The sequence below is a fragment of the Silurus meridionalis genome, chromosome 6, assembly GCF_014805685.1.
Source record: "Silurus meridionalis isolate SWU-2019-XX chromosome 6, ASM1480568v1, whole genome shotgun sequence".
In the NCBI taxonomy this organism is placed as follows: domain Eukaryota; kingdom Metazoa; phylum Chordata; class Actinopteri; order Siluriformes; family Siluridae; genus Silurus; species Silurus meridionalis.
The window spans coordinates 16,087,679-16,104,134 of NC_060889.1; the positions used below are offsets into that span (position 1 = coordinate 16,087,679).

At 40.2% G+C, this 16,456-nt stretch overlaps 1 protein-coding gene across 4 annotated transcripts in view; it reads right to left on the bottom strand.

The window, feature by feature from the left end:
• Window positions 1-16,456, bottom strand: part of kcnip4a (potassium voltage-gated channel interacting protein 4a) — a 161,281-nt gene that overhangs the window by 101,940 nt on the left and 42,885 nt on the right. The window contains exon 1 of one of the 4 annotated variants that reach the window (XM_046851429.1): window positions 15,440-15,873. The exons of the other annotated variants lie outside the window; for them this stretch is intronic. Within the exon in view, the coding sequence (XP_046707385.1) occupies window positions 15,440-15,572 (133 nt within the window). The 5' untranslated portion in view covers window positions 15,573-15,873. Of the gene's footprint in view, window positions 1-15,439; window positions 15,874-16,456 lie in introns of those variants that run through there. 4 annotated transcript variants of the gene reach the window in all.

Below are 16,456 nucleotides of genomic sequence, written 5' to 3' on the forward strand. Positions count from 1 at the left end.
AAGCACTGATGCTGCAGTCTTTATGGGCCGACATATCTGTCATGGAGCGCTATAGCACTGATCATTAAAATGTAGTTGAGCAAGCCTGCCAAATAATAGCCAATGCATAATCAGGGTTATAAAGCATTTAAGCTCAAAACCCCAAATGTTCCATGTTTAAAACACACACACACACACACACACACACACACACACACACACACACACACACACACACACACACACACAAATAAATAAATAATTCTTGGGTCCTGTGTAATCCAGCTTCATCATTTGATCACTATTTTCTTGTGCATTTAGGAGAGAAATCATTTGTCATGATCCTTTGCTGGATTGTATGAGTTTCTCAGATAAGGTTTCTTTGTAAGGCTGCAATTTCCTGAGTGTAGCCAGGAATTTATCAAAACCAAAGGAAGAAAAGATTTTCATTTATGTCTAAAATTCTACACAATAATCTTATTTGTGATTCCTTTAGAGTAGAGGGGAAATTACTTTTCTAGTTTTTACTATTAAATGAATACTATTTTCCATCTAAATTTGTCTTGTCTTTATCCTACCCTGATAACAGCACAAAGGTTCATATCACCTTGTGCTGTTTGGAATACAATGGATTAGAATAACAAGCCACTCTAATTGCAGAACAAGATGATCAATCAAATGCTAATTCAGTGTACATTTAATAGTAATCCACTGCTAAAATAGCAATTTAGGAAGATCAGTCTAACCCAAGACTCTTAATCTTATTGATTTCTTGTGCAATAAAAAACATTTACATTCACTCTACATCTGTTATGCTGAATCTAGAGAATACAAGCTCCACCCCAAGGTGGTGGAGCAGATATGGCAGAGGTGTAACAGAGCACAGGTGGATCTGTCAATAGACATTGCACTGTCCCCTCTGGTTGTCTCTCAGTCACCTAGCCACCTTGGGTCTTGACACCATGGTACGTGGCCAAGGCTACGCTTGTACGCCTTTCCCCCATGCTCTTCTGAAAAGAGTTCGACAGGAAGGAGTTTTGGAGGCTGTGGCTGTGGCTCCTGAGAGAGCACAGTTCGTAGCAGCTGGTCTCTCTACTGAGGTTGTGGAGACCATCCTCCATTCCACAGCTCCCTCTCCGAGGAGGTTGTATGCCGCTAAATGGCATCTGTTCACCACATGGTGTGAGCACCACCAGTTGGACCCAGTCTTTTGCCCAGTTGATTTAGTTCTGGAGTTCCTGAAGTAACAGTTTGCCACAGGGTTGGCTCCGTCAACCCTGAAAGTTTACGTGTCCTCTATCGTGTTTTATTGTTCACCGCCAGCGGGGCAGTCCCTCGTGACACCCCCTCATGACACATTTGGTACACAGCACCCGGAGGCTGAGGCCCGGGACACATCCCAGAGTGCCTGTGTCGGACTTGGCCATTATGCTGGCGGCGCTATCTGAGCCCCCCTTCGAGCACTTGTCTGACGTGTCCCTTGGGTATCTGTCGGTTAAGACCGCCTTTCTCCTGGCAATTTCCTCCTTTAATAGGGACAGGGACCTACAGGCTCTTTCTGTGGCCCCATCACTCCTGCAATATGCCCCAAGCATGGCCAGTGCTATTCTATACCCCAAACCGGGGTATGTGCCTAAAGCCCCTGTGGCCTGTCATTTTGTAGGCATTCTGCCCTCCTAACTATCTCCTAACCAGGAAAAGCAAAATCGATGAGTCCGTGGAGGAAGTTGGAGCAGCTGTTTGTCTGCTATGGCCCTCACAGGAAAGGTTTCCCGGCCAATAAACAGACAATTTGTCTGTGTTATGAGTCTTATGGTCTTTTCAGTCCTTTTAAAGTTATGGCTCATTCCACTCAGGGTATGGCAGCCTCTACAGCCTGGTCTGCTGGAGTGTCGCTCCAGAACATTTGTAACGCTTGCGGGTTGGTCCACCCTTTGTCAGGTTCTACGACCTCGACATCTGAGCCACACCCGGCTCCTCTGTCCTGTATGCAGGTTGTGCTCAGACACACTAGGCAGGGACTGGTCAGTATGGCGTGATTGGACACTCATTTCCAAAGTCTTTCGACGCTGTGTCAAAGGGCCATACTCCCCTGCATCCCTGCAGCGCTTACCTTCTACTTTTCCAGGAGCTGATGACGCTCTCATCACGCTCTCATTTTGTAGCTTTCTGGTTTGCGTGACATCACCCGCCAATGATGTCTCGACTGCCTATTGGCCAGATTTTACACATGATTCAGAGCGTGAACAACACGAAGCATTCCCAAAGCATTTTCGACGCAACTCACTTGTTCCCTACATACCTACATAACCTAGTGATATTACCAAGCCTTAGGGTGCCTGCAATCATGAACATCTGGTATTGATCTTGTTTCTGAGTTTCTGTTTTTTTTTTTCTCTTCATTGCATTGCATGGAAGTTGTTTGTTGATTGCCTGTTTTTTTTTCCTGGCACTCTGGATTTGTTTGCCTGCATTTTAAATTTAATTTTAGTTAACGTACTCGCTGTTCCTACCGCATTACAATCATCTATTCAGAGTGATTGCGATTGTCCAGAAACCTTCTGGAAAATACAAGAAGGCACAAACATTAAATAATATTGATTGAGGTTTTCTCTATTCAAATCAATTAAATTCATTTTTATTTGTATAGCATTTTTAAGAAAAGCAGTTTTTCACAGACAACATGGTAATAAAAATTAGTAATATGTTCTTTATAAGTGAATAAGATGTTCTTTATAAATAAAATATAATTATGAATTAAAGAATTATCAGAGTGTTCTGCATGTAACAACAGAAGTAAGCTACAATGGCAGGAGTGTTACCATCTCAGTTATAGAAGCTGTAAATACTTCACACACAAAAAGTTAATGCTTGGAACTAGTTTAGTTATGAACAGTCTCATAGACAGAAAACAACTTTCATTATTTCATTTTCTTAACACTAATGTCAAATGTTAATTTGTGCTTTTTTTAACTCACTTTGGATGATAAACTATCCATGACTGTCTAAACGGGGTCTGGTGACCCCCACCCTCTCTAATGCTGATACAGCATTACAGTGATAAGAGTGAATAATTATCAAACAGGCAAATAATATTATCAATATACATTTGCATATTTGAAATAGATGGTGGTTGGTTTCAGGAGTGCAAAGTGCTGCAACACTTTGCTGAACATCCACAGCTCCCAAATGGAAAAAATCAAGAGTAATTTCTTGATGGTTTCCTGGCAGAGAGCCTCTACTTTTTATTTTTTGTTTGCTTTAAAAGGGGACTATCGACAGCTTCCTAAGCAGATGCATCCCTGCCCAGTTTGGAATTTGCTCAGTCCTAGATTGCAAAATGATTTTTTTTTTCTTTCAAAGGAAGTCTTACAAGAAAGACTACTGCAGACATTCACTTAAAAAAATGCACATTCAAATACACACTTTTTTTTTTCACTTGGTGAAAACAATTATATGCCATCTTCATCACATTCTTTATGATGGATCAATTTATATATTAAATGTATAAATGCACCAATTTATGCATCAATTGATAAATGCATTCCAATTTTAATATTTTTTAATCCCAGATCTGTCAAAAACTGGCTTACAGTCAGAGGTGGCAAAAGTACACACATCCTTTACTTAAGTAGAAGTACAGATACTCATGTTTTAAAAGACCCTGGTACAAGTTGACATACTGACTACACTTTTTTACTCAAGTTAAAGTAAAGAAGTTTGGGCTCTGACATGTACTTAAGTGAAAAAGTAGCCATTACTACAAGCTGTTTTAGTGTCACGCTGGTAACTGAACCTCATGTCATATTAATATTAGAGCTGGCAATCGATTAAAATATTTAATCGTGGTGTTCTAAATATACCTTAAATTAATACTTTCCAAGTTTTCAGTACTCTAATTAACATGAGCATGGACAAATATGGATGCTTTATGCAAATTTATGTTTATTATTCGTGAAACCACACTCAACATAGAGCATGAAAACAAAATATTTTTGTAAATATTTTTAAGTTATTATGGTGTTTTAAATTACATAAATCATCAGGACACCAAACGAAACATTTGCTTCCACACGGTTGGTTAAAGAGGTAATAAAGAGGCAACTGTACATCTTTTAACTTTATACGGATTACATAATTAGAGAATATTTGTATTCAATGTTAGCTGGTTTATTTAAAGGTAGACTTTTCAAGATTTCTATACATATATTTATTATGTCTGTGAGTTGAGTATACATTGAGCTTCAGGTTGTTTTATTTGTGTGTCTGTAAAGAGAGAAGATACAGATGACAGGAAGCGCATCCTGTCTGTTTTCTTTATTTTACAAAAGCACAACATTTTGTTGTAATTATGAGTGTGTACAAATAAAATTAGACCTGTTACAGATTTGAATAATGCATTGCTTTTATCTGTACGGTCAAAAAAGACAGTAATTTATGTTCGTTTCTGCGTCATGAGGAAAAATGCCACAAAATGCGTCAGTGAGTTTGTTAACCCCCAGAGGGTTATTTGTGTGCATCGTGGTGGATTTCGGTGCTGATTTGAGACTTGGCGCATCAGTAAAAGAAATGTTTACTGATCTAAAAAATTCGGTGGAGCTTAATTAATATTTATTTTATATATCTGAGCAGAGAAAAGACATTGTGAACAAACATGTGTTACGCTGAAGGTTTTCATTTTGTCTCTTTTATGTTTATTTATTTATTTATTTATTTACTTACTTATATTTTCATTAAAAATGGTCAAACAGAAATGCGCACTGCATTAATTGCGCGTTACTAAAACCAGTGGCAATAAAATGAATTTGTATTTTGACAGCCTTGAATTGATATATGAATACAAAACGAATTAAAAATTGTGTTACCAATGAATGTATCCAGGCTGAACATTTACCATATAGAACACAAGCAGAAAAAAGATGATGATGATGATGATCAGGTGATGTCTCTGTTCTCAGTCATGTTTAAGTCGCTGACTCCCTCTGTTCATGTTGCCTTCTGACTGCTCATTAATATCTTCAAAAACTACTCTATGTCTGTGATGTGTGAAATCCAGGAAATGAAACACCAGTGGATTGAAAAAGTCATGCAATGACAATAAATAGGCTGATGGTCTGAAAACTGCGCATTGAAAAGGAAAAAAAATTACATTTTACCAAACAAGCCTGTTTTGAAAATGTAAGAAGTAGAAAGTACAGATATTTGTGTAAAAATGCAATGAGTAAAAGTAAAAAGTTAATAAAGTAAAGTACTGATACCAGAAAAATCTACTTGAGTGCAGTAAAGAAGTATATGTACATTGTCACTTCTCACCTCCGCTTACAGTACATTAAGAAGCAACCAACTAAAGGAATGCAACTAGATAACAATTATTGCACAACTCAAGCTAACAGCTAGAGCTAAAACAAGGAAGGTTAAAAAAGTAGGCAGAAACTTTAGCTAGTATAACCTTAATGACCAATATTTACCAGTGCTATTTTCTACATGCAGTCACTTATGTCCAAATCACTACATCATAAAGAATGCAATGATGATGGATAGTGACATACTCACTGTTATATATTTAAATAATAAATATAATAATAATTTCAAAAGTTTTTAAAATAGCACAGTTAAATCATATGTAACAGGCTTTCTAAATATATAATCATGGAATAAATGTACATTTAATGCATGGTTCACACACAAACGCCTGCAAATGCAAGTTCTGCAACTGAGCAATTCTAAAAATATACCACGCATGTCCTATCGTGAGGAGGCACTCATTTTTAAACATTAGTGCAAATTAGGCAAATTAGAAAATTAACTTGCTGACTGGAAGCTGAACTAAATCAAATGCAAGAAAAAAAGAACAACCCCACACACACACACACACACATATGACTGCATTGCAAAAGTGTTTTATCACATCCTAAAAAGTCATGATCTGTTTTTATGTATAGCACTGATATTATTTTCAGAGCATAACTTATTCGATCACAAAAATTCAACACATGATGAGATTAGAAAAGTTAGCTTATTGGTTTTGCAGTAAATTTGTGCCTGAAATGCAATCATTAATTTGAAAAGAATTTAAACTCTGCACAAACAATAACCTACAGTAAATTCAGGATTAAACTAAGAACTTAAATTGAATCGTAAAGTATTGTATTTTTTCCATTTATTATCTTTTTTATTTATTTATTTATTTTAATTTACAGCATTTTGCAGATGCACTTATCCAGAGCAACACAGTTATCTTATTTATACAAGATAAACTATGCGTTAAAAAGTTTGTGCAGCCATGACCATCACACCTATACATGTTTTTTAGACAACCCATTCCAAGTTTAATCTCAAATTGCTATTATAACCTCTACTATTCTAGAAGGCTTTCTAACAGATTTTGAAGTTCAGGCCTGATCAAGCAGGGATGTTGGTACAGCTGTTCAACAGCTGGTGTTAAAATTAATCCAAAAGGTATTCAGGGACTTTGAGATAAGGACTCTAATGTCTACTAAATTTCTTTGGCAAACCATGTCTTTACATGTCACACTCAGTAAATTACAAAGCTACAGCATACAAAGACATTATAATGTCTTTATTATTTTCAAATTGCCCACATGTAATTAACAGAGATATACGGTGACAAATAATAATAAAAGAAAACTGTTGAGCATCAGAATTAACCTATGAGAGCTAATTAACCGTGTTTAAAGTGACAAGTCAAGTGTAAATGTATTGTTGACAGCATACTGGAAAGAAAAAACCTAGCAACATGAGTAGGTACAACAAGCAAAAGGTTCCTGTTTCTTTAACTCAGGTAAGCCATTAGCTATTCTTAACTGAAAGAGAAACCTGGTTCTTAGTAAATGACCAGGATTTCAGTGTTCTGCCGCTGGGATGATTACATGTGGCAGTTATTTGGCATCAGCTCAGTTTGCAAAACAAAGCTAATGGTAGCCAAGCAGAGTGACACAATAGCCATGTAACACAATGAGGCAAAGAATACCTCCAGTGGCAAGGAGCCGTAGCATTATCCCTTAGTTAGAGTAGCATGCAGAAAAGGTTACTGGCTTGTTTCTCTTGTCTCTGAATGCTGAGGCACTCAGTTATGCCAGAGGCCACAGGTAAAGGTTAAGGTGTTTTGCATGACACCATCTGTTACAGAAGTATTTTAGCTGCTTAGAGACTGTCACCTTAAACTCATCTAAGGCTGGAGTTAAAGAGAAGGCCGAAGTTTGATTGATTGCTCAATATTAAATACAGTCTACTATTATTATTTGTAACAGATGTACAGGTGTATGTATTTTTTTAAGATATATGGTCATGAACTAATTCCTAAAACATGCTATGCATTTTAATTTTGTGAGATTTGTCTCCTGTTCATTGGTCTTACACGATGTGTTCCCTTTCAAGAACTCCAGCTGCGTCGAAAATGCTTTGGGAATGCCTCGCGTTGTTTATGATCTGAATCACTTGAAAATCCGGCCAATAGGCAAGTCGTGACCTTGTTGGCGGGCGACGTCACATAGACTAGGAAGCTACAAAGTGGGTGAGCGATGGTAGTGACATTAGCTTCTTTCTGTTCAGGTATGTGTTTTGTGTGTAAATCTGTGCAGCCATGAGCTTTAAATGCAAACAGAATTCCAACTGCGTGTTCCTTCTTGCCCTACTTTATTCGGGGGGGGATACAAGCAGCCGATGTGTTGTTTGCTTAGCCTAGGAGCACGCTTAGTTGGCTCCCGAGGGGAGCGCTCTCCCTCCCGGCTCAGGTCCCGCTCTTGTCGAGGTGAAGTGGCCCCAAAGGTCACGGGGCACGCAGGCCAACCTAGCAGAAGGCATGGAGACAGATGAGTCCTCTCCAGCCTCTCCTGCTGGGCCGAGCTCCCGTTCCCTGGGAAAGCACTCGCTTTGGTGGTTCCTTCTTCCAGCACATCTAACACGGAGCTCAGTATTTCTTTCTCCGAGAAGGGAGAATTTTCGGAAGCTAGCAAACCCACATACTCCTCAAAGCCTGTGCTGTTCGAGGAGCTCCTGGAGGTAGTGATGCGGGCTGTCACAAAGCTAAAGATAGCCTGGCCCTTTTAGAAGTGGAAGCAACGCGTTCCCAGCTAGCTGGATGAGCCCCGGGGCCTACCATTCTTTCCCGACCTACATACCGAGGTGTGCATACCTCCTCGACACCACCAGTAGGCCAGACTGTTAGCTCTCCTACAAGATGTGCCTCAGAGCGCAGTCTACCTCCACCGGGGGACTCCTTCCGTCCCCACGTGGGATGGAGGGGACCCAGGCCTGCTCAGGAAGCAGTCACAGCTGCAGGGGATCTCCCCAGCTGTTCTGAGATAGTCAGAAGCCAGCCTCGAGAGGCCAGGCTGTTAATTTTGCCACAAGATGTGCTTCAGAGAGCAGCCTTACTTCTGCAGGTGTCTCCCTCCATTTCCACCCAAAAGATCGCTGCAAATGGTGGAGACCCGCCGACTCTGAGGAGGCCCCAATGGCTGCAGGGCACTGCTCCAGCCGCTCTGGGAGGGTCAGAGACTGGATCCTCTAAGAAATTTCCTGGCAGCTTGGGAAGGCCTGCCAGACATATCTTGGTGGGTTCTGCACACAGTAGAGAAGGGCTACTTGATTCAGTTTGGGTCCCCTCCTCCCCGGTACAACGGGTTATGTCCTACTGTGGTGGTACACAAGCAGGCGGTGGTCCTGGAACAGGAAGTGTGCACCCTTCTAAGGAAAGGGGCCATCAAGGTGGATCTTTAGTTAGTCAGAGAGTCAGGCTACCACAGCCAGTATTTTGTTGTTGTGAAGAAGGATGGCGGAATGCGGCCGATCCTAGATCTGTGCTCCTTGAACCACTCACTCGTGAGGCCCGGGTTCAGGATGCTCACTCTCAGGAGATAGTGTCTTAAATCAAGTCCGAGGACTGGTTTGTCACGATAGCCATCCTTCCATCCTTCCTACTCACAGGAGGTTCCTGAACTTTCGGGTCCTCCCATTCGGCCTAGCACTCTTACCCCGCATGTCGTTCTCGCCTACATGAAGAAATTGGGGTTAAGACTAAACACAGGGAAAAGTGTGCTTTCTCGAGTACAGAGAACCACCTTCTTGGGCGTAGTGTGGGACCTTGCCGTGTTGCGGGCACAATTGTCACCTGCCCGGATCAAAGTCATCCTCACTACAGTCAAGAGAGTAAAAGAGACTACCAGTCTCTGAGAAGCCAGTTGAATTGGAGAGCAGACGCCCTTTCAATGCAAGGGCCGAGGCCCAGGAGGCTCCACCTGAAGGTGGTGGAGCAGATATGGCAGAGATATTACAGAGCCCAGGTGGATCTGTTTGCAACTCAGGAGACTTCGCAGTGTCTCCTCTGGTTCTCTCTCTCTCACCCAGCCCAACTGGGGCTGGACACCATGTTGCAGACTTGGCCAAGGCTAGGAGGGATCTCATTTCACAGGCAGGGGGAACCCTGGTTCACCCTCACTCAGAGTTATGGAAGCTGTGGCTGTGGCCCTGAGGGGGTGCAGTTCCTAGCAGCTGATCTCTCTACTGAGGTAGTAGAAACCATCCTCTCAATGGCATCTGTGCACTACATGGTGTGAGCACCAGAAGTTGGGCCCAGTCAACTGCCTGGTTGGTTCAGTTCTGTAGTTCTTGCAGGAACAGTTTGCCACCAGATTGGCTCCGTCAACCCTGAATGTTTACATGTCCACTATAGCACCTTATTGTACCCCGCAAGCAGTGCAGTCACTGGGAAAACACCCCCTCGTGACACGTTTCCTACGCGCCACTGAGGCCTGGGATACGACCCAGAGTGCCTGTGGGGCAGCTCTATCTGAGCCCCTCTTCGAGCCCTTGGCCCTTAGGTACCTGTCGGTTAAGACCACCTTTCTTCTGGCAACTTCCTTCCTTAAGAGGGTCGGAGACCTACAGGCTCTCTCTGTGGCCCTGTCTCTCCTGGAGTTTGCCCCTGGCATGGCCAGCGCTTCTCTACCTTAAATCGGGGTATCTGCCCAAGGTGCCTGCGGCTCCCTCACAACATGTCATTTTTCAAGCATTCTGCCCTCCTCCTTTCTTAGCCCCCATACCAGGAAAAACAAAATGCGAGCACTGGACACATATCTCCACAGGACAAGTCCGTGGGGGGAGTCTGAGCAGCTGGTTGTCTGCTATGGCCCTCATAGGAAAGGTTTCCCGGCTAATAAGCAGACGCCCAGAATGGATTGTGGATGCCATTGCTTTGTGTTATGAGCCCTCTTGTCTTTCTCACTCCCTTCGGAGTCAAGGCTTATTCCACCTGGGGTATGGTGGCCTCTACGGCTTGGTCTGTTGGAGTTTCTCTCCAGGACATTGTAACGATGTGGGCTGGTCCACACCGCTAAACTTTGTCAGGTTCTCCCGGCCCCTCTGTCCTACATGCCGGTTGTGCTCAGACACACTAGGCAGGGCCTGATGAGTATGGTGTGATTGGACATTTGTTCCCAAAGCGTTTTCGACGCAGCTCGAGTTCCTGAAAGGGAACGTCACTAGGTTACGTATGTAACCCTAGTTCCCTGAGGGAATAAGAGCGGTGTCAAGGGGCCATACTTCCTGCATCCCTGCAGCGCTTACCTTGTCTTTTTTAGAAGCTAATGTCGCTACCATCACTCACCCATTTTGTAGCTTCCTGGTTTACGCGACGTCGACCGCCAATGATGTCACAACTTGCCTATTGGCCGGATTTCACATGTGATTCAGAGCGTGAACAACGCAAGATGTTCCCAAAGCATTTTCGACGCAGCTGTTGTTCCCTCAGGGAACTAAGGTTACATACGTAACCTAGTGACATTAGGGGTTATTGTATTAGAAACATTATACAGTGAAATTGTATACAGATACTTTCCGTGTTGTGTGTGTAAAGGAAAGTCATTTAGCAAAAAAAAAACAAGGGCGTACCTTCTTCTATTTTCAGACTGCTCAGACTCCAGAGAAAACAAGGTCTAGAGTGTAAGTCTCAATAAGTCACATTAAGTAATTCTTTAAAGAGCCACTTCCTTTTTCCTCATTTTTGGCTTCACCACCAAAAAGTCTCTGGCCAAAACCTCCTTGAGGTAAAACTTTCTAGATGACCTCACATTTTCTACTTGCTCTGTCTGATTACCCACACAAACAAATGATTGCCATGTAGTTTGTTTACTCTGGAACCTCAGGAAGTAGGTGGACGACCTTATGATAAAGTGGAGAAAAAAAACCTGCAAACAGGAACACAGTTACACAGTCCAAACAGTTATCCTAAGGCATTCAAGCAGGTCCTCTAGATGAAAGCCACAAAAAAGTATTTGAAAAATATTTTTTGTTCACATGAAAAGAACATAAACCTTATTGTGATTGCTTACAAAAGCATCTTTAATAAAACAGAAAAGCTTAACATACTCATGATATTTCAATTTTAAGTGTAGGATTAATGCACAGAAATGTTTGACTAAATCCTAACAATAACTCTTTTACAACAAAGAGATGTACATTATGTTTCATCTCACACAGACAGCCACTAACAAAACTCAACTGTATCACACAACCTGACGGTTATCTTCTATTGTAAAATCAATTTGGTTAAAAATCATTCTTGCTGCTAAATGTGGGATTCTAGTTACTAGGGATACTAGTGGCTATGCTAGTAGTATGGCTGTGCTGAGCCCCATGTTTTCCATCACATGGATAAAAAAAGAAAAAGCTATGTACATATGAAAATTGGCATCAGTGCACTTGATGCTCTTTTGACCCATCCTGTCATCATTTCCTAAAGGTGCTACTGGCAATTGAAACAGAGTAGCAGACCTCTTTCTCAATTATCTCTGTTGCTGTAATAGGATATTGGTTCGGTGAGTAATAGTATTGACACTAAATCATATCTCAGCCTACAGACAACTGCATTGAAAAGCTAAATCAAACCGCAATTGATTTCCTATTGACAACTATTCACTACGCTGTTAACTAATCACTATGCATAATTAAAGCTTTACTTGACAAATAAATGTGCATTTTTGCTGGCAGTGAAAAGAAACAGAAAGCCTACAATTGTGATGGAAAGTTTTCTGGATGCTTATGCATGCACAGGGTTGGAAACATTATGTCCATTTTTTGTTTCTTTTCTCTGCAAGACAAAAGACAGACAATATTCCAGAATGTTTGCCAAGAATTCGGAACCATCACCCTGAAACACTTAACGTGTGACAACGCTAAGTCCAAATGCGGAGGAAGGAAGCACTTTTTTAAGTGTTCCATGTGCTTTTCTTACATTATTACCTCCCCCACAGAGTTTATAGAATGATGGTATTCTTAGTCTGTGACCTACTGAACCAGGTGTCAGGATATATTTATTGATAGAGACTTCAAGGCACTTTAGTAAGTCACTCTGGATAAGGGCATCTGCCAACTGCTGTAAATGTACAGAAAATGACCGAAAATACAGAAATACCATTCTTGCTCCTAAAAACCTTCCTGTAAAACACATATTAAAAAGTATATGGCACATGACATCAAAAGGCTAAAAAGCTTATATGTTTATAATGTTATATTCATTATTCAAAGCCTCTTTTTTGATAAACACCAAATTATACACCCAGTCTTGTGTTAAAGCATCTAATGTAATTAATGCAAGCCAGTCATTTACAAGGATGTTGTATTGTGTCAAACATTATAAAATCTGCAGGTTTTTCATTTGTGACAAAATGGCATCTAGTAGAGCTTCTTATGAGAGCAACTAGTACAACACATATGTAAAGAAAAACAACTCCAGACAAAGGATATTAGTCTTCAAATAGGAGAAGTAAACAACTGAAAACTCATAGAAAATACACTGCTGGACACTCTGGGGAAATAAACAGAGAAATGAATATAAATAGTTGCAATAGCAAGTATAAAGTTATAAAATAAGAAAAAAAAGTGACAAAGGTGTGGTTTGGTAATAGGAACTGACGATCTACTGTGATAAAACAACACAAGTCAGTCGTGTCAGAAAATATGCATAGAGAAGATACTATTTAACTGATGGGGATAAAAAGCACAATATGTTTTGTTTTGTTCATGTTTAGTTAATTTGACCTTGACCTGTTGCTACCCAACGTAGGATTGTGCAGAAAAATATGCTTCTGTCTATTTTCCTGTAGTCTATGGTATGTACCAAAATCACACAAAAAAATCAGGAGACTTTTTTTTGTATAATGTTAATTAGATATTTGTGTGCACCTGTATCAGATTGGTAATGTATCAAGGTAGTGCTTCAAGCAATGCTTATACTCTCTTAGCTATACTCTGACTGGCTCTTGGGGAGAGTGGCTGTCAATAACAATGTTCACTTTCAGGGATTCAGCAATAAAAGAAGCTTTGGGCTTTGTCCAAACACCACTACAGATAGTAATTCCAGTGCTACTTATTTATTATTGATACCTGCTGGTTGCCAATGACAATCCAAACTGCAGTGAATAAGGACCCAAATCAGACAGTGATATATTTTATATTTTTTTTCAATTATATTTTATTTGCTAAAAGTAATAAAGGTAATGGTAATGGATTTTAGCAGTTATAAACTAATGGATTTCCACTAAAGGTCCATAAACCGTAATAAAACAGCATCTCACAAAGAGACAAATCCAGCTCATGTCTATAAAAGTTTAAAATAAGACTAAAATTTGTAAAGGTCCAGTTCAATCTCATGCTTACAAAGGTGAATCAACCAACATGACTGAACGATAACAGGTGCCTTTGAAGCAGAAGGAATACATACGCATCTGTCCACATGAGGTGAAAAAAATATTCAATCACATCATTAATCAGTCCAGATTGTGTAAATGAAAAAAAATCTGTCGACACTCATCCCTTTCTTTATGACTTTAGGTAAATAATCTATGTAAATGGACATGATGGGATCTGCTGCTGAAAATTGATGTTACTGAATTAAAAGGAGTACTGATATGGTATTTTTCAAGTGTTTGGAGTGAAATCTTTGCTGGACCTGCCAGTTAATAAGCACTGCTAAAGAATTTTGATTAAAGTGAAAAGGTTTGGATGAAATGCATAATGCAATCCTAAATATTCACTGAACTTAAGTGCTTCAACCTGAGGTTTTGCAGTTCTTTCCTGACTGAAACTCTGCATTTGTTTAATGAACCTTAAATAGAAACCTACAGAACCTTCATTCATACTGACCCACATTCCTATGAGAATTTTCTTTTCATTGTTTTGCACATTAATACAGGAAGCTTCAAGACATGACAATGATGTGTATTCATTTATTTAAACCAGTAAAGCAAAAGAATAAATCAAAACCAAATATTTTTGAAATCCTCATGGCTCAACACCCTCGCTAGCTCCTTGCACATTTATTACTCTAAAGACTAGTAAACATCAATAAAAAATGAAAACACACAGACACCAAGTGGTTTGTAAGTCATACCTTAGACAAACCTCTTTGCTGCAATGCATCAACTTACACTGTACGTACAACCATGCTAGCAGTTGCCAAATAAACCGCTGCAATATTGATTGCAAAAAAAAAGGGAGAGACAAAGAACACAGACATGCAAGTTCTAATAAGATTTTCTGTCACATTATACTGAAATAAATCCTGTTGTGGTTCTAACCCTCAGAAATCCAATAGAATGTAGCCCCAACTAATTTAATCTAATATTGTAATTTCCACCCCAGTCACTGAGGTAGGGCAACACTAACACAGACGCACAACAGAGCATTTCAGTGTAGTCTTTTGGCCACCTTTCATTACAGCAAGCATGGGTTTCTCACAGCTTTAATCCTCACACACAATAGAAAGCTGCAGATGTAGCCAATAATTAAATTTAGTTAACCCCACTATCTTAATTTAGTACTTCCTAATGGATTGAAAGCTACACTTGAGTTATGATAATACAAACCATCTGTCAAGGTCAACATGGTCACTACATGATCATTGATTTACAACCAGCCCATCCATTTCTCAAATATGATACACTGATCAAAGCCTGGAACAGAAAATATATGTACAGTATATCATAGTACATATTTACATTCACAATACATCAGGGTAAAACCACTAACAAGGGGTGACAGTTAAAAATAGCATTTTAACACTTGGATGACCCTCAGTAGGCTACTGCATTTTGTTTGTCGTCAATGCTTTTGTTTATATTCAGCAAATGATGATGCAAGATTGTTTACCTCATCATAATTCAATCAAAGGGCTCACTGACCTAATTAGTGCAATAATGATGGAAGGGCTCAGTAATAAACAAGGTCAGAATCTGATTTGACTCTGCATGCAGACTTGTGTGCTGTGTGCATTGTGCTTGTTTATACACTAAATTTAAAACAAGCTCATGCATTCACTTTAAATATGCATATAAATGAGGGAAATTGCCTTTTACAGTGACACAGAAATCCACAAGAGTAATCACTGAGCAAAAGTATGTGATGTAAACTTCGGTCAGTGAGGAACTGTTCTAAACTTTACCTGTGTTAAGCGTGCCAGTGATGAATCTGAAGAGGTAACCGGCAAACTTTAAGATCTCCCTCTTGCATCTCTTCCTGCAGCTCATTGCTGAAACTGTTGCTTGCTGTTCGTCTTTCTGTAGGTTCTGTGTCATTAAAACTTTACCCTTTGCAGCAGTGTTTCCAACGTGTGCACTTGACCAGCTGTGTACACGTACAGGAGGCAGCACGCTCACACGCCAGTGCACGACATTGCCACTCCTCTTAATACTATATCCCAGAGGTGCAGAGTAATTTTTTCTTTCTCTTCCTTGGAGCTGCACTGGTCTCTGAACCTGCAGTAGTCTCAGCTCCCGCAGCTGTCACTGCGCTTTCACACCTCGTGCTCCAAGCTCTTACACTCTCTCTCTCTCACACACATATGCACACTTTCATAGTAGTCTGACTGCTCGTGTGGCTCAGAACCATCTGTGGTGCTTTCAGCCTCCCCCGACCACTGCTGGGGAGGAGGGACAGACACGGCCTCTGAGTGGAGGGAAAGAGAGGGAGGAAGGGAGGAGCAGGAGAGTAGAGAAGATGAGAGGGGTGGAGAGAGAAAAAGAATGGCACTTGGGAAAGTATCAAAGCTCATGAATCAGCCATGGCAGGTGATAATCGAGATATTCTTATAGAACATCTATGCTCATCTGCAGGACTGCATTGAGTCAGAGAGCTGCAACTGATGAACTCAGAAGAACCAAAGGTTTAAAGGAAAAACGCTGATCAGACAGGAACTAAAGAAGGAGTGGGAATTGAGATAAGGTAAGGAAGCTAAATTATATTTATTTGCATTTATTCCTGTGACAGGTGATTTAAATTATGGCAATTTACAAATGAGATAGAAAAGTTGAAAGTACAAGTGATAATTTTAGTAATAATTTGCACAAAATTGATTTGTTTGAAAAGTTTAAGTGCAGGGTTGTTGTTTTATATATATATATATATATATATATATATATATATATATATATATATATATATATATATATATATATATATA